General features: G+C 40.1%; 1 protein-coding gene across 1 annotated transcript in view; it reads right to left on the bottom strand.

Annotated features, from left to right (window-relative positions):
- Positions 1-6,226: 6,226 nt before the first annotated feature.
- The window catches only part of LOC146613001 (neuropilin-1a-like), a 94,997-nt gene continuing 74,858 nt past the window's right edge, over positions 6,227-26,365 (bottom strand). The window contains exons 11-18 of the mRNA XM_085377923.1: positions 24,087-24,231; positions 16,544-16,717; positions 15,964-16,005; positions 13,042-13,179; positions 10,746-11,047; positions 10,263-10,359; positions 9,662-9,706; positions 6,227-8,104 (exon numbers count right to left, since the gene is read on the bottom strand). Of these exons, the coding sequence (XP_085234049.1) occupies positions 7,830-8,104; positions 9,662-9,706; positions 10,263-10,359; positions 10,746-11,047; positions 13,042-13,179; positions 15,964-16,005; positions 16,544-16,717; positions 24,087-24,231 (1,218 nt within the window). The 3' untranslated portion in view covers positions 6,227-7,829. The remainder of the gene's footprint in view (positions 8,105-9,661; positions 9,707-10,262; positions 10,360-10,745; positions 11,048-13,041; positions 13,180-15,963; positions 16,006-16,543; positions 16,718-24,086; positions 24,232-26,365) is intronic.

Genomic DNA, 26,365 nt, shown 5'->3' with positions numbered 1-26,365 from the left:
CTCCGCCTACACAGGAACAACTGCGGCACGCAGAGGGGAAACGAACAACCACACAGGAGAGAGCAGTGAACCCTTTTTCACCCTCGATGCGGTGAAAAGTCACACGCACAATCTCGCAGGCTGTAGCCTTTGAAGTAAACACTCATACACACACATATGCACAGTGTAAAAGTAATTTACACTCAAATAATTATATTCAAAGGCAAATATCGTTCTTAATTTTCACACAAGATACATTTTTTTAGATTTTTGTTTGTTTGTTTTTCGCTTTTGATATGCCGATACCAGGGGCGTTTCGAGGAATTTTTCAATGGGGTGGCATTGGGTGGACTATGAACAAAGCAGAGAAGCCCCACAGCAAATCTGAATATTTGAAAAATAAATTAATACGTATGTAAAAAAAAATTATGTATAGAACATTGTGTGCAATATTTAGGCATGAATCACAATGCAATAGTTTAAACACTGTTTTGTAATGATAGTGTATTCATTCAACAGAATTATATACACAGTATTTTTAAAATAATTGCTTTATAACTTCTATTTCAGGCTACTTAGTAGTTCTGCACTATACTGTAAAGGTAAATACTCAGTTATAGCGTTATTTTACAAAAAAGATTTAAAGAGCAAACACAGAATTTTATAGGCTCATGCAATATTTTTTATTTGAAATGTAATCTAAACAAATCACAAGTCCTTGTATTAAGATACCTTCCACCAAACTATCTCAACTAGGAAGTTCATCTGCAGAGGGTTTTTGTTTGTTTGTTTTTAGCTCTGCTGCGCTTAGTTTCCCAGATTCTTCACTTCCTCTGTGAACAGTATGAAGATTAAGTCATTTGTCACCTAGACCTATTTCCTGTAAAAAAAAAAAAAAAAAATTAAAAAAAAGATTTAAAAAAAGAATGCTAACAGCTACTGTGCTTTAGTAGTCGTAGCAGTTCAACTTTTCAGCTTTGATGACCTCTCACTGACAGTTTTAGCAGTTACTTCTTATATTGGTCTTATATTGGTGTATAGCAGCTGATGCTGCCAGCTAGAAAACTGAGTCATGAAGTCACCAGCTTTATTAAACATCTTGTCACCACTGCACACTCATCTTGCTTCGTACCTTTGACAATCCATTCAGGAAGAGTTCACTTGGTGCTCTATTTCAGTCTCTGATTCATATGTGTGTGTGTGTGTGGGGGGGGGATCTAACATGACCACAGACTTCTGTAATTTGTTTTTCTTCGTTTAATGGGGCACCACAGAAGAATGCAAAGAAAATTGGCGATGTTTGCATTTGCTGAACCAGTCTGGAGGATTCATAGTAGCAGCATGAACACACTTACTTCATCCTTATATATATATGAGAAATGAACACCAGAAAACTACATTTTGAATCATTCATTATTTGCATTGTATGCATGACGGTTGGTTTGCATGATAAGATGATAAGGATAATGTTAAGGTCGAGTACCATCAATGTTAGATGTCTAGCATAGATTTAAAATGCACTTGCACAAATAGAGTTGAAGTATTACTGGCCAGTTAAAGCCCTTAAGACTAAAAGACACATTTTAACCATACGGCATAACCATATTCTATAATTTCGGCACTTTATTTGCATTGCATCCATAGCCACTTTAGAATTACCCATTAACCTAACATAGATGTCCTGTAGAATAACCAAGAGAAACCACACAGGCATGCAGGCTATACAGGTAAAGGGCACAGCAGGGGTTCGAACTCAGAACCTGCTTGCTGTGAGGCATCAGTGCAAACCACAGTATAGTGTTACTCCAGGAAATAAAACTGCGGATACAAAAAAAAGAGGGTGAGAAAGTGGTGAAGTGGGTCCGATTTGGGCAGGAAACCTAAGTTGAAACAAAGCCACAAACTGAAGTTCACACGAAATCAGACTTACCTGGTGTGAGAAAGATGTTGTCATTTATGCAGGTCAGAAGTTGTATGAGAATAGAAACGGCGCGATCGTGGCTCAAGAGTTGGGAGTTCACCTTGTAATTGGAAGGTTGCCGGTTTGAGCCCCGGCTTGGACAGTCTCGGTCGTTGTGTCCTTGGGCGAGACACTTCACCCGTTGCCTACTGGTGGTGGTCAGAGGGCCCGGTGGCAGCCTCGCCTCTGTCAGTGTGCCCCAGGGTGGCTGTGACTACAATGTAACTTACCATCACCAGTGTGTGAATGGGTGGATGACTGGTTGTGTAAAGCACTTTGGGGTCCTTAGGGACTAGTAAAGCACTATACAAATACAGGCCATAGAAATGCATTTAGTTTTTGCATCTGGCATATGATCGTGTCACATATAGTATTAATAGGGTCAATGCTGCCTCTTTGTGGGCAAAACACAACATAGCAAAGGGATGCTTGAAATTACTGGGAAAAAACAAACATCCATGAAATTTTTGTCTTTCTATAAACCAGTTCAGGGTTTTGGGTGGAGTAGACCAGATGCTCTTGAATACTGGTATCTAAAGCATTCTGAAAACAGATGTACAACATGATATGAATGACATTATTTTATTTATAAGCCGAGGGTTGAAAAAAAGCAAAGTACAAATATTTAGCTAAAATTCACAAAGAGCAGCAGCACAGTTGTTGTGACTTATTTCTCTATATAAATGATTATAAGTTACTATTTTTCCCACGCTGCACCACTACAACCAATCTAACGTTTCACCCACCTGCTCAATCTCAATTTACTGGTTTTTCTGTTTAGGTGTGAAGGTAACGCCATCTGTCTGCAATGAAGGCAACAATAGATATTTAATTTTTTAGAATTCACATTGTTTCCCCTTCTTTTTTTCCACAAAAGCGGACGTTCAAGCTGACTACATTAATTGGAATTCAAATTTAAGTTGAAATAAAGTTTCTATTTCCTTGTGTTAATATTTAATTATTATATTGAGATTTGCACCAAAGTTGTTGGTAGAAATGTCCTCCAAAGAGCTTTTCAGTTTTATACTTTGAGTTAGGGCTGTGCAATATGACCAAAATCTCATATCCCGATATAAGAATTCTATCATCCGATAACGATATAAATCACAAAAATGTAACATTTTCTGTAAATTCTGTGAATCTCGGGCAGCTCGACTTGTGTGAAGTGTTTCCAGCTGCGCGTCATGTAGCTGGAGTCGAGTGTTTTAACCGATGCATGAAACCATACATTTTTAGACATAAGTTGTAACAGCCGCCGTTTTCTTTGTGAGTATTTATTACACAGGGTGCTGCGGGGAACAGCCTGTTCTAGCGTTTGAGTCTAAGGTCTATTTTTTAGCACCTGGCGGCTCTTTTTTGCTTCTCATCCGTAAATAACCTGCTCTTTCACGTGATTCAGTTTATTTTGAAAAGTCTCAACAGGATCTTGAGCTTTATTGTGAAAGGTTTATGTGGAACATAAACAAGCAGACACGCGATGGTGTTACTGTCATTGTTGCTAACCACAATGCATAAAAACAGGCGCTTGTCGGTCTGTAGTGTGGTTATATTAAATATAAGAGAAAGAGAGAACTTTAAGAAATTAATATAGCCACTACAGTGTCCATCAAAACGATGAAAAAATATTGTCGTAAACAGTTTATTTTGCGACACCAAGAAACACACAATAGCGTAAAATGAAACAATAGACGTTTTTATATCGTTAGCCGATATATATCATTATATCGAACAGCCCTACATTTCACTGTCTGTACTTTTTCCACTTTCACTTGAGTAAAGAAGTGTGGCACTTCAACTTCTAATACAGTATTTTTGTAACACAAGTATTTGTACTTCTACCTGTGACAAATTTGTGTACTTTTGCCAAAAGATAGTGATACATTGCCTTTTTTATTGTTCATAGAAAATACAATATGACTAGATGTTTCTAAAATGAGATACCAAAAGTCTAATTGGGAAACTTTTTTCACTGTTTTATATTCTGCTACACTGTGTTCAAAAGGAACAACCTTTAGTTTGAAGGTGAACTTTCTTTGATTCTAGGTTGCTTTGTGCTTTTTAAGATTTTCATTTTTTGTACAAGCCGGATAATTGACAATCTTGAGCTTCGGTGTGCCAAACCGCATTACATGTCTTGAGCAATAATAAGACAGGCAAAGCAAAACTTACACATCATGTAGAGAGGGGTCTCACAGACCAATAGGAAAATAGGAAATTTTGTAGGCAACATTTGTGGTTACTTTTCTACAATGCCAGGATTTGTGTCCAGTATTTTTGATAAACTGACCTTCATCCAGCTGTAGCTTTAGCTTAATCACAATTTGTCCAGAAAAAAGAACAAAAGCCAGAAATTTTAACCCATCCCTGAAATCTTTAATGTCCCGTGCCTGGTGTGTTGGCAGCAACATGCTAAACCCTCTTGGTAACTCCTAAAGCAGGGGTGTCGAACTCCAGGCCTTGAGGGCTGGTGTCCTGCAGGTTTTAGATCTCACCCTGGGTCAACACACCTGAATCAAATGGTTAGTTCATATGAGGCATCTGGAGAACTTCAAGACATGTTGAGGAGGTAATTTAGCCATTTGAATCAGCTGTGTTGGATCAAGGACACATCTAAAACCTGCAGGACACCGGCCCTCGAGGCCTGGAGTTCGACACCTGTGCCCTAAAGTGTCCCGTAGGTAGTCAAAAGTCTCCCAAACAAAGTTAAAAAGTAAGGAGAAACACTGTGTTAACCGAGGATTTTCCATCATCTGAGGTATCCGGTCCTTGTCACATAGTGACGCCAAAATATTTTAAAGTAACATCTGCATATGACAAAATTGCTGCAGTGAAAACCCTTTTAAATAGAAATAAAGCTTTATGTAATGAATAGAAAATATATCTTTGATGTTAGAAAGAAAAAGCAGCTCAGCTTTTAATTAAAACATTTATTTGATCCAATTCTTTGGAATGTAATAGTCAATGAGGAGAGTCTGAGACAACAGAGACAGATGAGTCTGAGTGTTGACCAGAAAGTCAAAGTACAAACAATACTATTAGTCACGTAAGGCCTCACTGCTTTCCAATGTTTTTTTTTTAACTTCCTCATTTCCTTTCTTTTTCTAGATTTGAGACAGCAAAATTACAGAAAACGGTACTGAAAATAAAACTTTTTTTTTGTCATACAAAGAAAAAAAATAAAACATTGGCACGTACATCAGTGACAGTACAAAAACACAAGGTGATATTATACCAAGTAAATAAAATTGTTACTTTTCAAAGAGACGCATATAAGCTTTTTCAAGAATGAAAAACATCTCTGTAAATTGTACATTTCAGAATTATAACGTAGTCTTCTGAAACCGTGTTAAAAAGAAGCAACAATAACACTGTCCTCTCTTCCCTCCTTCCTCTCTTTTTGCAAATCAACATCATAAACACATAGATTATTTATTTCTTTTTTAAATATATCAGTGCAACATTTGTTTTCACGTTGAGTGCTGCAGCATCCTTGTAAGTTTAAAGGGGGAGGATATCCTATCTGGTTATTTTTCCTGTTATGAATGTACAGGTAAAACTTTAGCAAGAAGATGAAGAGTTATGTGGAAGAATAAAGCATGAATGCTTCAACAGTCAGCACACTTTATTTGATTGTGGATGCTTACTGAATGGCTACAGAGAAAAGACAGTTAAAGATGGAGAACTGATACTTAGGTGAGCACTTCTCAGTTTGAGCTGGGTGATGTCTCATAATGCTACATTAAAAATAGGTAGAGTTACCACTCATGGTGCAGTAGAAACAGGAAATAAACAAGGCAAAATGTCAGTCAACCACACTACTGGGTTTCAATAAGTTTTGTGCATGTATATTTTGCCCCAACTTAAGGAGCATTAAGTCAGAATGTTCCCATTTAAAACAAACATCTGTTTGAGGTTGTCAGATAGTTAGAGAGTAGTAAAAAGTTTTCACCAACATTTTCTTTTTACGGTGTTTTAAAGAAGAGACCCATATAACAAGAAGTTCAGCTAAAAAGCTAAAGCACAACAAAGCAGTCTTTGTAGAACACTTGCTGTTCTTAGTTTTTAACCAGTTTTCGAAGATAAATACCCTGACTTTATATTTCACAAACACCAAAGTTGGTAAGTGTAAAGGTTTACTATGGTTTACAGTAAATAAGGCATTAAAATGCTCAAGCAAATTAAAGACCAAGTACAAACCACATGAAATAGAAATACAAAACCAAATCTCACAAAATAAACTCATTTTAAGATTTTTTTTTAAAGTGAAAACAATTTTAAATTTCCAGCTGTTCTTAATTATTCATTCCTATCTGAAAATGAAACCAGTCTGCTCAATAATAGATGCTGTTAGACCCTAAAGAGACTGAAAGAGATGCTTGAAGTCCATCACAAGGCTCCCAGACCACTGGGCACCCTTCTGCTTAAAGCTCTAGCAGTCTCATTGTGTGCCAGTGGCGTTCAAAAATAATCTTAACAATCCATCCTCAACTTGTTGTCAGCATCTTTATGGTACTGAGGTTACCCTGTACAAAAAATCCATCATCTCTTCTTTCAAGGCATATCTGATGCTTTTCTCCTTACTCTCATTTCCATGTCTGTAAAAACATAAGTGAAAACCAGGGAACAGTTAAATTCAAAAACCACAAAAACAACAGGTCTGTATCTCTTTGTTTTTCTATACATTATCAAAATCCAAATGATAAACAGTGACATTTATTTCAGCATAGAAAGGATGCTGCAGCACTGGTGTCTTTCTCTATAAAGAGGGCGCTCAAATATATTAAAACCTATGTACAATATGTTGGATGTGTCGTGAAAATGAGGCATTCGGGGCTCCTACACATTTTCCATCTGGAAAATTCCATAGATTTCACAAGTTTTCCTAAATGTCGCCTAGATTTTAAAAGTGTGTCAGTGCCACTGTCATTGAGGCATGAGGATCTACAGAGCTACACCAACACATGTGATATTTGACAACACACTACAACATTAAAAAGTTTGTAGGTTTATTATCACAATGTGGAAACGTTATTTTTTTCCATTTTTTTTCACATCCGTGTAGGAACCCCAGATGGGACATTAGCTGATGGGAAAACAACCAGCAGAAAAAAAAGGCAACAGAAAAACTGGAGGAAAAAAAAAGGCACTGTCGGAACTAGACGCAGGTCAACAGGCAGGGACGGGTCCCCGCTTTTCACACACACACACACACACACACACACACACACACACACACACACACACACACACACACACACACAGATGCATGCTGATCATGTACACAAACATGACTGTAATGATACACACCTCTACAGTCAGACTACTACCCATACACACCTTATATACAGATGTGTATGAATGTGACACACACACACACACACATAAACACTTTCATGCACACATGGGGACGGGGACATACGGCCAACAAGAGCCAGATATCACAATAGCATATTTCAAATAGTTTGCCTGTTCTGTGTAACAATGACATCTGAAACAACAAAAGAGGAAAAAACAAAACAAAAACCAAGCAAACAAACAAACGAAAAAAAAAACAAAAACATTTTATCTTTCCAAATAATACTTTCATCTGAAATGGTCTCAACACCAGCATGTGATTACATGAAATCAACAAAGCACGCCGAAAAACAAATAGAATCCTTAGTTTTCTTCTTTTTTCTCTTTTTTTTTTGCTGTACAGATTCTTTATACACAGTGCCCCCTATTGGTGAGTCCCTTCCACTGCTGCTCCTGAGAAATAAAATTACATCGGCTCACTTTTCAGCCCACCCTGCTGTCCCATTGGTGGCTTCAGCCCTGTGTTCCACTTTCTTGATTGGCTGCATCGAACGTGTCCATGCGGAGCAACTGCAGCTCCGTCCCCGTTTCTAACTCACGCCTCTGAGTAGTTAGTCTGTCCATTTATCTTGTCCTTCTTTAGTTTCACACCATCTACCAGCTCAAAGTTATAGTTTTCAAGGGCAGATAAGTTCCTGTCTGTCATGCTGCCCTGTGAGCAGGCACAGTACAGGACAACACCGCAGATGGCGCCCAGGAAGACACCCAGAGCTGACATGGCAATGATTGTGATGAGGATCGGGTCCAGGGTCTTCAGCATGTTTCCTGGGCTGCCAAGTGGACTGTTTTCTTGTGAGTAGGTGTCCATGGCTGCAAAAGATTAAAAAAAGATTCCATTTAAAATATTCACAATAGAAACAGATTCTGACCCTGAAGCCAGTGTCAAATGTAACATCAAAAAAGTCACTTCAGTGGATGGAAAGTTTTAAAATGTGTCTCTCAAATGATCCTAAATCTAGTCCCTGATTGTCCTAAACTCTGATTTTTAATGAAAGACATTTTTTTATTTAATTTTTTTGGTTGGAAAGCCCTAAAAGAGGTTGACTCTTGTTTACTAAGTGTAAATGTTCATAATTTTATTGAGTTTTGATCTCCTTTCTTAGATTTATGTAGGGAAAGCTGATGTAACTTCAGTGGCTACTAAACTTATAGTATTCTTACTATGTTATAACCAGGGAGGAAGCTGCAAATATATATTCATGTGTACGTCTTGTTCTTTGGTAAAGCGTATCTTGACGATAAACTACATCTGAAACAGAATCAATGCATGTGCGGGTCCTTTACTAGAGGCTTAAGGAGCTTGAGGGTCCTTATAGTATTTTTGATGTTTCTAGGACTGCACTCTTTTGGACAGAGATCTCGGAGGTCTTTCCTGGAATGTGTTGAACATTCCAGGAAAGAATCAGATTCAACACATTCCTGGAATGTGTTGAATCTGCTGGACCCATTCACCCAATTCGACTGGTCTCTGACCCAAGTCTTCACCATCCCTATATTTGCCAAGAGGGATGGTGAAAATTCCCCCCTGTGACCTATATGTCACTGCCTTGCTAATTATTTCTTTATTCCTGGTCAACATAAAAATGAAATCTTAGCTTTTAGCTATGCACTAAGGTTGCGGTTTGCTGCATCCTGCTGTTATGAACAATATCTCTTTAGAAATTATATACACAATTTGTTGGGTTGATAGAGAGGAGCAGCCACACTCCCAATTAGAAACACTAGCTCCTGATCTGACTAAATGTATCAGAGTTGCCTTCTTCTCCATACGGAGATTTGCAGATGTGGGCGAAAGAGCAGAAGCAGAAAGCAGAAATCATCAAACTCGGCTGTTTTCTACTTCTGATATGTCAGAATCTACTGGAGCGTAATATTTATTTGCTATTTTGTCAATTGACAGCATTTTGTGTTATTGAAATTTTAGATTATAATAGCGATACATGGAAAGGCCACAGATATCTGAAGAGGAAAATGTGAGACTGAGAATATTGCGCATATTAATTTCATTAGAATTATGTTAAAATATTCTTGTAAAATCTGGGACTGTTTAGTTTCTGAGGTTGCTTACTTGAAGACCACAATTATTATATAAATATCACATTTACAGCAGTACAGTAATGAATAAGCATTTGGTATATGGGAGCACAACGACAACAACAACAACAGATGTAGTTCTTTGACATAAGTAAAACCAAACAAAATAACATGCTAACACAAGTCTGATTCTTATTCTGGCATTGACTGAATGTTTTTCTTTACCAATTCTACTTTGCAGAGACAGAGACAATGATTTAAAGTGCAGAAATGTCCAATAAAAACTGCATGCACTTATTTACCGGGCACCAAGATATTATGTTCAATACTTACGCAGAATGAAGATCTCTGTTGGTGGAGATGTAGGAGGTTTGGGATCTGGAGGATAAAAAAAAGATTCTCTGTTTGCATACAATGCAGAAGCAGGCCTACCAGATGCTGGCATTTCATATCTTTCTTTCTACACATTTTGGATGATGTCCCAGACAAAAATAAGAATATTAGACAAGAAATAACCAAAGTTGAGCTAATATTTAAAGCGCTGATTCGTTCCATTTCTTGCATTTATTGGAACAAGATATGTGTTAGGGTAGGTAATTTTTCCACCAACAGCGGTTCTTCTTTCACTGTAGTTGTTGAAAAAGGAGAAAAGGACTTTTCCTGCTAAATAAAGAGCAGAGTTTTTTTCATCTTGGTGCTTTTAAACAGGCCACGAGGGATGGATCTGACTAAAAAAACCAAGGGATACTGCACATTCACACGGTAGTGACATTCCACTTTTTTTGGCTTAACTAAAATATTTACTCTTAAATTCTGATCACATATTTAACTGGGCCGATCCCACACCTCAACCATAGCTACACTGGCCTCGCACAGAAAAAGCGAAGCACAAAACAGCAATGATGACGATGTTACGTAACATTGAAATACACACCTTTGCAGTCCTCAGCTCTGACTCCATCCATGATCTGGATGTTGTCCACAGCTATGTAGCCTAAGCTGCGTCGGTCTGCGATGCCTTCCACCACCACCTGCAAAAAACCACACAAAGTCTTTCACATGCATTTTCTCATACAGGACAACAAAAAGAGAAGGTTAATCATCCAGAAACTTTGCTGTACATAAGTAATTTTTTTTTATTTTTGTTGGCTAAATTGTTAAGGTGCAAACTGTAATCCCAACATCCAGAGTTTATTCTTTTGTTCCAAATCATACCTTTCTTTCTCTGCCCTTAACATACTTTCTGTTTGCACATAATGAAGGCAAAAATAACCCCGAAAATCCATCCTAATGGTGAGCCTATAAGGAAAGAATGTTCTGACTCAGGACTGACTTGTCTTATAGTTATCAGTAGTAGTGAATTTACAATCTCTCCCTGCTGTCATTTTAAGAGTCATTACATCCAGATTTATATTACCTGATAGGGGATGCTTGAGTGTGGCAGTATAACTCGTCCCTCCCTCCACCGACTGCCCTGATGGCCACTGAGCGTCCACAGGATCTGCCCCTCCTCTGTCTCCTTCCTGTGTTTGATGTGAAGCGCTCCTGCGTGTTCACCAACCATGTGATACCAGAACGCCATGCACAGGTCAGAGTCTGGAGAGGTGATGGGCAGGCTGGCCAACCTCGCCACCTTCTCTTCTTTGTCCTCATCTTCACCAGTTTTACTCGGTGTGTCCGAGTCAGTCAGCTGCACGTAAATGAAGTTCCCAGGTTGGCCTGCAGGGGGCAGCAGAAGACAAGGTAAGAGGTGATTGTGACATTAGAGGACTCCTGAAAGCTTTTCCAATGCGTTACTGCTGATATTATTCTTTTAAATACATCCCTGAATGTAAATATGCTGATATCTATACATCTTTAATGAATACACGCCTTAATATGACTGAGCGCAAACATCAGTGTGACAATAAAGGACTCATAAATCTCCCAAGCCTTCATTACAGTACATTCATTTGACTGCATTCAGCTGATTACCTTCCTTGTGGTTTGTCTAAACATTTAACTGTCTTTTCATAAAGTGAGTACTTGATAATGTCTGCGATACTGCTTAGCATCAAGCTTTCGAAACCCCCACACACATCAGATTCAAGGACCTCACAAGGTTTTCTCGTGAAAACAAAGGGCTCTCGCTTCAGGAGAAAAATCTGACTTGACATCACAAAATACTCATTTTTTATTAGTGATCTGGTTAAGTCAAGAAATCAAGGTGAAATCATTCATTTTAGAGCTGCTGCTACTGCTGCTCCCGTCTCCACAGAAACATCCATCACATCCATCAAGCTTGAATGGAGAGAAGGACAGAGAGCCGAGGCATGTTGATGAATTTCAGTGCTATATGTCTTTTAAAAGTCAAGGATTTCAAGGCTGTTCGTTCCTTCTTCAAATTGTATTACAGCACATAACATTAAAATACGCCCATACAAACATATGTTTTGTTAGAAAAAGGCACAAGATGCAACTGCATCTTTTGTTCTTAAAAAACAAAGCAAAACAAAAATAAGTTGATTTAAATTCACGCCATCTCTTCTTATCTTTTTCAAACATGGCTACTATTTTTGGGTTTCTTCCACTGTCTCATAACAGCAACCTTTCAACTTGAAGATAATTTTTTTGAAGAGGAAGAAGCTGCAGGCAAACATTCTGGTGAGTAGGGCCGGGTAGTAAGCAACGATTTTGTTGGTGCAGCCAGAATACTCTCCCTGTGTGAATGCACACGATGACATGCACAACAATTTGGACCATTTTTGACAACTCTTCTCCATCAAACCCATCAGGAAGCTACAGCAGAACAGCATGCTTCTGATTCTGCTTATGATTAGATCCCCTGCTTTCAGCTGTGAACACTCTGGACTGTTCCATTGTAAAACCCGGTGAGAGATGCTGCTCTCATCAGGAAAAGATCCTTATTGGGAAGGTTGGGTCAGTTCAGATCCAGAAAATGTTTGCCGGCTGTGCTCCATGATGAGTACAGTTTTGATATTTATGGATGGGTTACTGCCTCAAGTGGAGAAGTTCAAGCATCTCAGCGTTTTGGAGGTGGGAGGTTGAGTTATTTTCCCGCCCACACCTGCGGCCAGAAGGTGCTGGCAGTGAAAGTGAGATTCCTTCTGAGGGTGTGTGGTCACAACCTTGGGATAACGGTCATTTGGTCAGTTGTTTGCGCTTCGCAAGGTGACCAAAAGAAAGAAGTTTGGGCATCTCTGCCTAGACTTCTGCCAGATACACTTTACAGGATGGACAGATGGACCTCTTACAGTAATTATTACCCAAATATGTCCTTTCGGACCTTACAGGGACTTAACATTGTGGCATGAGTGAGTGGCTTGAGCCTTTTCATGTGTATAACAGCTCATAGAGCATCAGGCCTACTTAGCTTTGTGATATATTTCCATATTCACAAAGTTTTTGTCCTTCAAAGTAAGAACAAGGTTGGGTGTCCAGTGGGAATTTCTTTTTACATCATAGGCATGTTTTTCCTCATTTCTTTAAACAGAAAAAAGGCAGAGTTGTGAATTTACAGCAGCACGGGGACTGTATAGTGTTATTTAAAGCTTTGTTGAAAATATTCCCATTTCTAGCACAAGAGGTTTCAACAGACTTTTCAGCAGATGCATAGTAACATCGAGAGCTACGGAGCACTCTCCCAAAGCATCTGTCGAGTGCCACTAGTTCAAAGAAAGAGAGAAAAAAAAAAGTCAGCACTCATCACCTACCCATGTGGTCAAGGGGTGGTCCTCTGTGGACAGCGGGAGCCCCGTTGGCCTGGATGATCCACTCAGCTCCCGTACCGGTCTCTCTGGTCCAGCCGCAGAACGACGAGAAGTCAAAGTTACAGGCGAACCACAAGTAAGCTGTAGCAAAGAGACACAAAAACACTCCTAAGAATCTCATACCTACAAAATATAACTGAAAATTTTCCCTGTAATCAATAATCAGCTATTAGTAAGCACAGTTGTTGTGAGTTCAGTCCTAGTTTTGGAAGGTTCTCTATTCAATTGAATTGAATTCAATTTTATTTATATAGCGCCAAATTACAACAGCAGTCCTTCAATCTAAGGCAATATATATTGTAAGGTAGACCCTACAATAATACATACAGAGAAAAAACCCAACAATCATATGACCCCCTATGAGCAAGCACTTTGGCGACAGTGGGAAGGAAAAACTCCCTTTTAACAGGAAGAAACCTCCAGCAGAACCAGGCTCAGGGAGGGGCGCCTCTAAGACGCGTGTCTTAACTATATTTATTCCTATCTTTGCTGGTACATCAAGCACTTTAAAGACAACCTTAAGGAAACAGTAGCCCTTCATTTGAATCCCAAATGCTGAAGTAAACAGCTCCTATCTGCTCCTGTAAACCCTTCCTGAGAACTGAATCAAGTCCCTGAAAAGCTGCTATGCTATGTGACAAACTGCTTAGGTTTTTAAGTGAAGAGGCGTACAGCTACGATCTGGTGCTGTGTTCACTGACCAATCAGTGTCATTCAGGAGGAGGTAAGGGGAGATGGCCTGAAAAAAAGGACAGCAAGTCTCGTAGCATTCCTATCAGGAAGCTGTTCCTGCTGTCATGTGCTCTCCGAGTATAAATTGTGCAGCCTACAAAAGGCTTGTGCAGATGGGGTGAGACAAACAGAGAGACCGTTGTGACTGTATGTACAATGTGCAGCGCTGGAGGGCATTTTCCTCCACATCCTCAGCAAGATGTCAGCCCTGATAGAAAACAGTATCAAGCACGTCCATATGTTTGGGATCAGCACTTTAGGAGAGAGAAACCGAAGAGTGGAGGGACCACGGAGCAGGGCGCGGTGCCACCAACATCAACGGATGTGGCCCCCTTAAAAACCCAAACAGAAAAAACCCTCCCTTTTTCCTCTGCCTCTGCCAGCAGTTGACGGGCGGTATCGGTTCACCGCAGCATCCAAATAAATGCAAAAATCTCTCAACAGTGGACATGTTTCTGAGAGGCTAATAGGATGCAGAGATGACCGTGGAGCTACACAGTAATACCCACCTTACCCACCCACCCACCATCCAGCAACCCCAAGCTGTCTTCACGCGATGCTTCAGCTCAGCTAATTGAGACCCAAGAGGCCTTTATTCTTCCTCCGCTGCTCTCACTTCACCTCCCTCTGTTCCTCTCTTTTACCTGCACTCTCCCTTTCTCTTTTTGCCTCTTTATCCTCCTCACCCAGCCTCCCCCCCCCCCGCTTTATTTCTTTTCCCCCCCTGTCAGAGCTGCCATTTTTTTTTAACCTTTCTGCCTATTCATTCCTCTTCTTCTCAGCCTGTTTGCTCAAAATGAGTTGCATTCAGTGTACTCACAAGGGAGGGTGAACTGTGATGTGGTGCTAAAATGTTCACCCAGAAAAGAAAGCCATAAATGACCAAAACAGAGCGCTGCAGTTGGCTTTAAATGCATGTGCGGAATCACAACATCAATGTTTCTCGTTCCATTAACACCTGCAGTTTTTTCACACTATCTCACGAGTCTAATGCCACTCTCTTTTCTGCTGTTGTTTCCACATCTGTAAAGTGCAGTTTTATAGATGAATGATCATGAGTTTCAACCTCAGACACTCTTAGAAAGTTTTAAGTTGTTTCTTTATAACAAAACGCTATTTAAACATTTCCAGTGGGGTTTAAGAGAAATCTGCAGGGAAAGGAACATGAAAAAATGACATTTATGCACAAATATCTTGACTTTTTTTTCCTATTTTCTTTCCTTCTTTCCTTTCCTTTATCCTTCCCCTTGCTGTTGAAACCTGTAGAAACCTTTTCATCGATGTAAGAAGATTTAACCCAGAGAAATATATAGCGATGGCACCTCAAGAATCAGACTATAGAAATTTACTAGCAAATCCAGTACCAGTAAAAGTAGTGGATGCCCCACCCATATGTCCAGCATAACTTAAAATGTTCAATTCTTGAGTTTTAACTATTTCTTTTATGATTTTTCAATATATTTATTCATTTTTTGTGCATAGCACTTCATGAAAACTTTGATTAAACAGATTTTTTGTGTTACATTTAAAAACTGAGCATAGAGACAAGCTACAAATACAAGCTCAGCTGGTATCAGCTGATAGCCTTCCAATTGCATCTAGCTGGCAGATGTGGCGCAGCATTTAAGCTTGCCTACAGGTGTTGTGCATCTTCAAGCCTCCGCGATCTGTGCTGTGCAAATTACTACACAGGGAAATAATCGTCTTTTGACTACAGCTGGTCTGGCGTCAAAGATGAAAAACACTGACGAAAAAAAAAGTCTTTGCTCTCTCTTTCACTCTCTTCCTCTCTCTCTCTCTGTAAATATATAACCTAATAGCACGTGTGTCTGTTCTGTCTCTCTCTGTAGTCCGCTAGTGCCAGGGTTCAGCAGTGTCAGGTTCATTTGTGAAGTGGGGCCATGAAAAAGCTATTAACTCTAATGGAGGTCAGCTTCACTGTTCTTCGCGACCGTGGTCAGTACCGTTGGTGACACTGAATAATGGGTCCATTGGCTGAATTAATGCACCGATTTGGCAAAACCCGAGCAGCGCTTTCACATCTACAGCTGCCTGTAAAATGGTTTAACTTTGCTTTAAATGAAACACATTGTACGGGGAAACATGGGAGCAGATTGGGGCGGAAATGCTCACCTGGCATGAACTCCATAATGGGGTTGGTGGACGTGGTGCCTCCTGCGAAAGACAGATGGGGCAGTCAGTTTGGGGTCAAAGGTCAGAGAGGGATTTCTCACCCACACAGATGCCAGCACAAACACAACATACCTGCTTTTATGAAAAACTAGTACCAGGCATTCAAGCCAAACATTTTAACTTTAAGGTTTTAGATTTTTTCTTTAGCTTTTTAAATCCTAGAAAAGAGGCCTAATGCTTAACGTGGCTGTAAATAAAAGAGAGGATAAAGGAGAATCGGAAACAAGGATAGTCAGACAGCACTAAAGAAAAGCTAATAAATAAATAAAGCTGAACAGAAAAAGACCAATTCAGTCAAAACTGTAGCAGCTAGTGAGAAGATAAGGGAGAATTTCTCATGATCCAATTCCAACTGGGCTTCATTAAAGCAGAAATTAAATCAATAACATTTAAAGGAAGAAAGAAGAAAGGCTTTTATTCCCGCGTTCAATCCTTTTAGCTTTTATTGCTTTGCATTTTAATTTGGCGAGCTCACCGAGACGGAGAGCGAACTAAAAGGAACCGAGTTTCCGTGGTTTACCTTCGTCGTATTCGGGGGTCTCGGTTTCAGTGATGCAGTCCAGCCGTCCATCTTCACACTCTATAACTGCTGTAGTGCCGGGGTTGGTGATCGGTGCTGTGGTGGTCGCACCAAATGTGGTCATGGGAGGCGTAGATGCGAGTGGGGTGGTGGGAAGTGCTGTAGTTGTTATTTCTGTGGATGAAGATGAAGCGACAGGAAGTGTGAGTGACTAGAATGGATTAAAAAAAGGAGATGAAAGAGTGTCAAGAACTGACCCCACCTCTCGCCCTATCAGTGCCCTTCATGCACGTTTAAATGCAGTTTGAGTGTCAAAGGGATATAGCCTGTTTGGCTCAGTAATCGCTAGGGTGATCTCATATGAGGCCCTGTGGCACAACTATACTAGTTTCATTTTTTTAAGTACTAAGACACCTCCAAAGTTGTGTCGTCACAGGCGACTGAGGCCCAGGAGGTGGGGGGCTCATCTACCAATCATAAGTGCTTCTCCAGTGTCCACATGTGTGGACATTGAAGAAGCCCTTGGGCATCCAACAAATGTGAGGATGCTAGTTATTAAAAAGCACTAAAAAAAGAAGAAGTGTATGACTGTGTGTGTGAATGAGTGAATGTAGCTTAAGTAGAAAAGTGCTACATAAGCACCAATCCAAAGCTGAAACCAAAGCCAAAATAATTCACTGATTTCTCAAAGCTAATTAAAAGCTAGCAATTTTTCTTTGACAGCGAACTCATCATCTACTGGGCAGAGAAAAAAAAGTCTTAAAACACTCAGTGAATAATGATCGGCCTTTAGTGATTCGTTAACTGCTAAAGACATACTGAGACCAAAAATATTTTGCCGCTGTCTTACAGTTCTTTCCTTGGGTTTCTGCTTGATAATTACACAAAGCGCTGATGGAAAGAAGCAAAACTAAAACAGTTTGGTTCCAGTCTGAGTCCCTCTCATTTACTGGAGCCAAACTCGAAGGATGCAGGACCGATCATCGGTGACAGACTTATGAGTCCCCCTGGAGTTGTGGGTTCCTGAGCATTTGCTTAGTTTGCTCTGTTTGTAATCCTGCCTTAGATGCAGTTTACAATTCACGTATATTCTAGTGTACAAATCAAAGAGCGTTATAGTCTGAAAATCTAACTTAATAGCTGTAATATGAAAGCTGCTTGAACTTGTTTTAAAATGGAGGAAAACTACTGGGGCTGAATTAGTGTCTGAGAAACACTGCTGACAAAGATGCCAAAGAAAAACAAAACTTAACTTTTATTTGGTAACTAACAAGTAAGAGGACCCAATCACCTCCTACTGCGGAGACAGGCGTTCTCAGTGGGATGCCACTGTGTCTCGGTCTTGTCAGATACCCACTGGGGGAAAACTGTTAAAAACCTGTTGCTTTTTCATCTGCTATCAGTCTAATTAAGTTGATTTTCACAGTTTTGCGATCGTGGTGGAAACGCAAACAGGAATGGGCACAAAGGACTTTTTGATTTTCTGATTTATTTCACGGTGCTTCTTAAAAAATGAAGATTAAAAATAACATGGAGCTGGGCAGATCGCGTCTACTCTGCAGACAGATTTACAAAGAAGAAAAGTAGCTACATGCATTAAAAGCTTTTGACAATATAGTCGGTCTAATTAACTTTAATGTCATTTTTTGCAGTGAGCTCGAAAAAGAAAATGACTGAAAAGAAAGTTTCAGAGGATTTTTGGTCTAGAAAGGAGAATACTTAGGAGAAACTAACACATTTTGTCTCTTTTATATGAGAATTCAGAGTCATTATAGCGGACCTATTACGCTTTTCCATATATACTGTTACAAATGGTGTTCCTCCTATTAAACATGACAAAACATAAAAGTAATCCCTGTGAGTCTAATGCTCAGGCCTCAGACTGCTTTCAATGCCGAGTTGCAGACAGTATTTTTTCTTTTATGTTTGCTCTGTCTGTTGCCGGGCGTGTGGCAGGCAGGGAGTGGACCCAGAATGCAGGACTCAGCATACAGATGTAAAACTCCAAATCATAAAATTATTGCTGGTAATCAAGAAACAAAAACCTGAAAGACCTGAAAGAGTTTCCGAAAACATTAGAGCACTTATGCAAATATGTGATGTCTTGATAAACCGAGCAGATATTAGAAGTTTACACAGCACCATTCTCGCATGAAAATATCTTAAAAGTTTATTTTGTGACCCAGAACTCTGTGTTCCTCCGCCACTGCCTCGTTTGAGTTTTGGACAAAATGGATTCTGGGATATTGCATTTCGTCATTTCGAGCTGATTGGAGACCAAAACAGCCAATCAGATTTTTTTGCATCCAAGTCTGTGATTGGCTGGTTTTGTGGCACAAATATAACGGTGTACAGAAAGAGTTGAGCGCGCACGGGCAGAAATGTTGAGAGCGCGAGCAACACATTGCGAGCGAGCGCAAATGCAAAAACTGAGCGAGAGGGGCTGCTATTGTGTGTGTGTGTGTGTGTGTGTGTGTGTGTGTGTGTGTGTGTGTGTGTGTGTGTGTGTGTGTGTGTGTGGATAATAGCAAACACTGAAATACATTTTTTGCATGCAGCAATGAATTTTGTTCACTCAAATTTAGCTTTTCTTCGCTCAAAATAAATTTCTCCTCAAAATGCAACACTTGCACCTGCAATTTTTTTTTTACGTGCGCTCAGAATAGTGGCACAAAAATAACGCCATAGGAATTGGGCAGAGTGAACACACCTGGGAACACAGCTGAATGGAATCCCACTGACCAGGGCAGTTTCAAAATAAAACAGGAAGTAACACACTGAGAGTCAGACTAAGACATGTGGACAAAAGATGAAGGAACTTGAGAGCACAGGAGACAGGACTGGGGAGACTGAGGGCAAACAAACACATAGACACTGAAGACCGACTGGAAGCAAAAAAGGGAACAAACAAACAAGAAACAAGAATTATTAATATAAATAGCAAAACTATGAATCATAAGTCCAAAATGCAGGGGCATAGACCCAATAACATACCAGGATGCTCTTAATATGGTCATTAACATGATCTTTAGTTTACCACGGGCCAGTCAGAAGAAAGTTGTCTTAAAGGGAGAGCGAAGAAAGCTAACACAGAGGATGAACTGAAGGGCTGCACCAACACCCAGCATAAGTTTAAATAAAGATGATTTTGACTTGTGAATCATGCAGAGCTACTCTAGTCGACTCTCCAGATGAAAATATGGAGTTAGAAATAAGCATAATAGGTTCCCCTTTAATGAAAAGTGATTTAAGGTTGGATACAGCGCTCTCATTAACTACAAAACTCAAGTGTCTTGATTTCTCGGAAGGTTGAGAGCTGGCACTTTTCCCCCCATCAAGTACCAGAGTAATAATGACAGAAACTCTTGTATCTTGTTAAATTCTACTCTGCAGTCAATGTGTGGTGATGTGTTTTTATGTAAATTAAACAAATTGAACTTGCATTAAGCGTATGCAGACTATGTGAAAACCACAGATGGTCTGCATATAATTAAACTTTGTAAGGAAACGTGTCTGTGACATTTCGAGTGGGATGGAGGTTTGCTCTTACAGCAGCGTGGATGTACGCGTCGAGCTGATTTAACTCGGAGCTCGAGGCAAAACATCTGATTAAGCTGCTGAAAGTGATCCGCAGGAATATCGTTGAGCTTGTTAGTTTCTCTTCGCTTGTGTTTGTCTGGGCTCGAGTTGGCATCTTGATGTTCTCGTGAAAAGAGAGGGAGACTCATTAATGAAGCGCGGCTCTCGGTCTAATTAACAAAAACCTGTTTTCAGTTATAAATGAACTGCTAGTTGATGCTTGGTATATCCGACACCGTACATTTCTAAAGCTTTCGACAATAGCTTTAGCACATTTTATTTATTTAATAGCACAAATTTTGCTTGTTTAGCCCTTTAAGGACCACTTGAGGTCATTATGCACATTTATGAAGCACCAAACTGCCTCAGCGAGCTTCTCTGTTCCTACAAGAAAGCTGTGATTTGGATAATTGGATATGACTGTGAATGTCTATGTACCACGTTTTTATATGTATCCACATGGTTTGCATGTATTTTATTAAGTATGTGTGCACGTGCTGCAAGCAGTGGGATTAAAGTGTCTGTGTCATGTCTCCTGCTGCAGTGTGTATTGCAGTGACCCCCCTTTAACTAAAAATACACTAAAGTATCAGTTTAACTTAATAATGCCACACCATCATCCACCACATACTGTACACAGTGTTGTTTAAAAACACATGTAAAAATGTGTGGATTGTTTTGTGCGATTATCTCCCAGCAAAGTCTACATAAGTGGAGGAGTGACAAATTAAAGGAAAAAGTGGAAATCAATTTTGTGGAACTCGAACTTGGGGAGGACATCAGACTGTTTCGTGATGCTGCAGTCTATGTTTGTTTCCCTGCTACGCTCTCGTTGTTGCAGTCACGATAACAGCTGGAGGAAGCATCTCAGAAACAAGACAAATTCTGTTTTGCATCTACTCTGTTCAAGTTTGTTTGGCTTTTTTTTTCCTACAAGTACATCAAGTTCATCCGCATCATTTCACGCTGTATTCCGATTGGTTGGTTCATAAATGTGAGCTTCAGCAGCAGTTATTTTGGCAGATGAGCGTCCTAATTTAATTTACTTTGGCTGCAAAACTGTTGCCTTTCTCACTGAGTGACCTCTGCTTTTAAGGAGTGACCAAGACTGTGTCTTTCATTGATAAAAGAAATCCGTCCATCGACCCATCCTACCTCTCCAACCTGATAATCGACATGCTTGTGTGACTTGCCACACAGACTTTTGATTTTTCAGTCAATATGAACCCAAAATGAGTAACTAACCCCTAAAACTCATCAGGAAGGTGTTTACAGTGGTCCAGACAGAAAGCTGTTTTCTCATACACCTCAATAGGACTGGAAGTCCTTTTCCAACCACAGGTATCGCCCTCTCATGGCCATCAGACAAAATGCAGGTTTGAGGCACTTTCACACTGGCTTCAGGTGTTTAGACTTGTTAAGATCTGGTGACTCCAAAGATTGAAGATGATTTACATCACTGCTGCACTCCCAAAACTGCTCAGTGACGGTTTATTTCTTATTAAGGTGGGCACTGCCATCTTCCACTCCCACTCAGAACAACTTAAAAAAGAAACCCAAACCGATTTGCTGTGATTTTCCCGGCCAAAAAAACAAGTGCACCCTAACAATGCCAGTAAAATGCCCCCAGAGTGGAACAGAAGGAACTCAGCCCCTTGCTGTAAGGGTCAAGGATTAATGCTTTTCCTTTAATATGACCCACATATGCCCACATGCAAACAGACCTACATGGTAGATCATTTGTCAAAAACAATGAGTCACAGTCCATCTGTAACATGAGTCACAAACTGTTGCATTCACAAGCATATCACTAGAGTATGTGTCAGCTGCGGATATTACTGTAGGTTGGACTCCGCACAAGAAAGTGTGTTTACTGTTTTCATCTAGGGAAGAGTAGGATGTTTGTTTTGCATATGAGCTGCTTACTTTTACTGGATTTTAGTTGAGGAGCAGTATTAAAGTTAATGGTTTGCACAATTAGGTGTGCAGGTACTGTCGCTGTCTCCGAGCTGCTTCCCTGTCGACTGGGAAACATTTTTCTTTGAAGGGAACGTGAATACAAAGAAAAAACAATTAGCTGTTGAGAGATTTTAAGGTTTTCAAAAATTCAGTTTAACATGGTTGATTTAATTGAGTTGACAGATCTAAGATGCCCCGCGTACTTCTCTCATCTCTTTGTCTTCTCCGTCCTTTAATCAGTCTTCTCCTCTCTCGGGCTCTCACGCGCAGTCCTGCGTGGTTTTGCTGATTCTTATCATTCTCCCTACAGTGCAACCAGATACTCCATCAGAGAGCCTGCTTCCTCCCTTCATCTGTTCCTTCCTCACCTACTGTGAGAGGTCAAACCCTTCCTCCCTCTCTTCCTCTCCCTTTTTCTCCCACACACCCGTCAAGCTCTGACCACTGCAACAGCAGAGATAGTACCCTGCCACGGCATGCGTCAGCCTTTTCATGTGCTCACACTCTCTTTCTGCCTCTCATTACACCAACCAGCGTGAAGTGTAAGCAGTTTACTGTTTAACGGCTGACTGAGGCCAAATACTGTTTGCATGTCGAACGTTTTCAAAGATTTCATTAGCGTTTGCCTGAGTCACTGTTATAAATTATCCTTATTTATCTTATCCTGGGCTTTTGTGCGTGCCTTCAGTCTGAAACGAGCTGCTTTAGCTCCCTTTCCCTCTTTCTGAGGAAGCTTTCTTCTGATTGGCTGCCCCTCGCAAACAAAAAGATTCGACAAGCAGTTTGAGTGAGGTATCTGTCGCTAAAATAACCATATACATCTTTACATTGTTACCATCTGTTAGCCAATGAGCGTGCGGTTTCATACCACAGGTAATCCTCAATTTTGAAACACAGTATGGCCAAGATTTGCCACACAGACTTTATTTTTCAGTCAATATGACCCAAAATGAGCAACTAAGCCCAAAAACTAATCAGGAAGGTGTTTACAGAGGTCCAGACAGAAAGCTGTTTTCTCATACACCTCTATCGGACTTGAAGTGTTTTTCCAACCACAGGTAATGCCCTCTGGTGGCCGTCAGGCAAAATGCAGGTTTGAGGCACTTTCACACTGGCTTAATTTTTTCAACCTTTTCCGTCTATGGTGACAAAATCATGCTTGAAATCAAGTGTTTAAAGCTTTTGACTCACATGGATTGCTGTAATGTAATCTAAGGCAAATGGTTTTCAAGAGTCATGTGCGATTTAAAAGAAGCAAAAACTGCAGATCAATAGATTTAGAACTGCCGCAGCACGTCACCTGCTCTCTCTCTTAAAGAGGCTGAAGAAAAAAAAGGATTCAAGTAATGTTTTTAACAGTGAACTTCATTTGAGGAAAAAACCAAGCAAACTTTAAATATACCTGCTGTTTTTATGTTTGCCTGCTTTATTTCATTTAACACCTTAAAGTAAACTGAATAACAGAAAATGTGAGAGAACGATGCACAACAACAGAGGCGTAAAGTTTGAGCTTTCTTGTTAGTACGATGTTTTAAACATGAGATAAAACATGCGGCCTAGAGATGTAGTCTGAATGTTTGTGAGTGTGATGACTGAGATCTAAGACTCAGCCCAGATACAAAACATTTACTGTGCGTGTGTCCCATTGTGCCTCACTGTGGGTTTTTTGTTTCCTTCTGTCAACAACCCCAACGGTAAATTCCGTCTTCCTGCAACGAGTTTCTTTGCAGTTTCTGGAATTCACCTTCTTTTTTCTGCATGCTATTTGCTATGGTTTATGAAAGCTCAGTGCCACTTTCAAGCAAGACCAAGCCTGCCAAAGGCAGAAACCACAGGAGTGTGTAATATCAGGATATTAAACTGCAACATGCTGTTAAGTTTTCCAGTGTAATCTGATCCAGTTCAAACTTGCTCCACATCACAGGCTTAATGCCATTCTTTATATCTTTGTGGCATACTGCAGAACGACGGACTGATAGATCTGTTTGTGGTAAAAGGGACTCACCCTCCAGTTCGCAGCCCAGCAGCTCTAAACGGAGGCCCACGCCCTCGTTGGTGGCTCTCTCCGGATAGATCCTGATCAAGCGGGTAATAAGTGGACCTATGGATCTTAGCTCCGGGGTGTCATGGTTCTGATTCCCCAAAAATACCTGAAGAAATAAAGGTATTGCACAGATTTAGGCCTTTACATATAAACAAGGGATGTGATTATGAAATGAATGCGATACAGCTGATAAATATCGACCACTGACAGCGGTAAACATCATCTGATCTGCAGCCCTACATAAGCTGATATAGATTTTTGGTGGATATATGTTTGTATCCCTGAATCAAATGACCATAAAGTTGGAAAGCATGCTTTCTGATCTAACTTGTGCAGCTTTATAGTTAAGTCGTTCATAATTTTACCTGTAATTATCACCAGTGTATAGAGTCTAAGGATCTTTCTGATATGAGATGCATGAAATTGCATCAAAGAAGTAAACGTATGAAACTGGTATGAAAGCTCTGTCATTTACAGAGGAAGGTACCAGTATAACTAATACTACCAAGCTATTCTGAACACTCTGCAGCACTCACTGCTGATAAGCCCCATCCTCGGGGCTTTGATAAGAATAACAGAAAAAAACAGCGTGTGCTGTCTCTGATCAGGCATTACTCTGTTTGACAAGGAGCTGAAACAAAATGAAAGGAGGAAATCAGATCCAGAGGCCATCCTTTCATATTTTCAGCATGGAAGCAGCACAGATGAAAATGGTTACAGTCACACCGGGAACCAAGTGGCGGGACACCAAACACCAAACGCACGCCTGCATGTCTGAAGCGCTGCGGTTTCCTCGTGCCTGATTTATTACAGGCTGCAGAGTGGCAGTATAGCTGGAATTATAATATGAAAAGTTTGTGTATGGACATAACTGTTACACTAAAGCTGTTCCATCTTTGCTAACACCTTAGCATGTTCTGGTATGTGCTGACTAAAAGTGGCCTTTCATAAGAAACTAAAGGCAAAACTGTTGCAGCTCTTAATGTCTACATGTGCAAATGCACAAATTGTTAGAGTTCCTGGGTCATCGGCCCAGTGTTTTGTGGTTTTGGTTCTTTGATTTTGTTTATTTCATTATATTATGGGTTATAGGTTTATTCTTAGTTTAGGTTTTCTATGTGGGTTTTGTTAGAGTTTTAGTGTCCTGGTTTTCTGTCTGTGATCCATAGTTGCTGTCTCCCCTGTCTGCTGTATCCCCGTGTCAAGTCTGCGTCTCTGTGTTATGTTTCCTGTTTTACTTTGAAGGTCCATGTCTTATGTTAATGTGTCTGGTTTTGCTTCCTTTGTCTCGTTAGGCCTGAGTTGCCCCAGCTGTGTTTCCCTCCTGTTTGCCATTCCCTGATTGCTCCCTCCGTGTATTTAAGCCCTGTGTTTCTCTGTGTCCATGTTGCGATCCACCCTCATCTTGCTGTGTAAGCTTATTTTGTATTCTCAGTTTTGTTACCCTTTTGAGTTCATGTCTGTCTCTGTAGTCTGCACTGTGGGTCCTTTTCCTGCCTGCACACAGCCGTTCCATAACACAAATGTTATGTTTGTCTGCAGGTACGCATAAAATCCAACATATATCTGATGAGTATACGAACCTGCTAGTTTTAAAAAAATTTCCTGTCAGAGAGGGTATCCTTATATGGTCATATCAGGCACAGAAGCCCCGCCCACATGCTGTTCAAACTTTCAGAGGGGCAGTCAATCAGCAGAAGAAGAAGAAAGGAGGAGGAGTTTAAAAAAGGACAAAGTAAGGGGCTGCACGCAGGGGAAATTCAAGAAGAATAAGGATGATTTTAAATTGAGAATCATGGAAAGATTTTCTGGTAAAGAATTAAAAAATGGATCTGGAAATTAGCTTCTGGTCCTCTTTAAAGAATAGTGCCACAATGGAAATTACAGTAGCCTTTTAGTTTCTTTAGACAACACTGTGGCACTTTTACACTCATAAAATGAGTGATTTGAATTTGCATGCTGGGAGGTTACACTGTTACCACTGTAATTGTAATCTTAAAATCCATTACAAATGTGGTTCCTGAAAGCTAATCATCCTTTACTTGTGTGTTGTTGTTGTTCTTGTTGTGCATCTTCCAGGACTTCTGTTTGTGATTAGACAGAATAAGCCACCTGCACATGTTATACAACTCTATATACGCTCATCTTTATGCACGAACATGCACTGTACGTACAGAGTACGTGCTTGTGCCCAGGCACCTTTAAACACACGTACCACTGAGCCTTCCTGCCTCGTCTTT

Source organism: Diplotaxodon limnothrissa, linkage group LG18, assembly GCF_057381915.1.
Source record: "Diplotaxodon limnothrissa isolate DT_005_m linkage group LG18, D_limnothrissa_male_GT1.1, whole genome shotgun sequence".
In the NCBI taxonomy this organism is placed as follows: domain Eukaryota; kingdom Metazoa; phylum Chordata; class Actinopteri; order Cichliformes; family Cichlidae; genus Diplotaxodon; species Diplotaxodon limnothrissa.
This window is presented reverse-complemented; position numbering and strand designations above follow the sequence as displayed.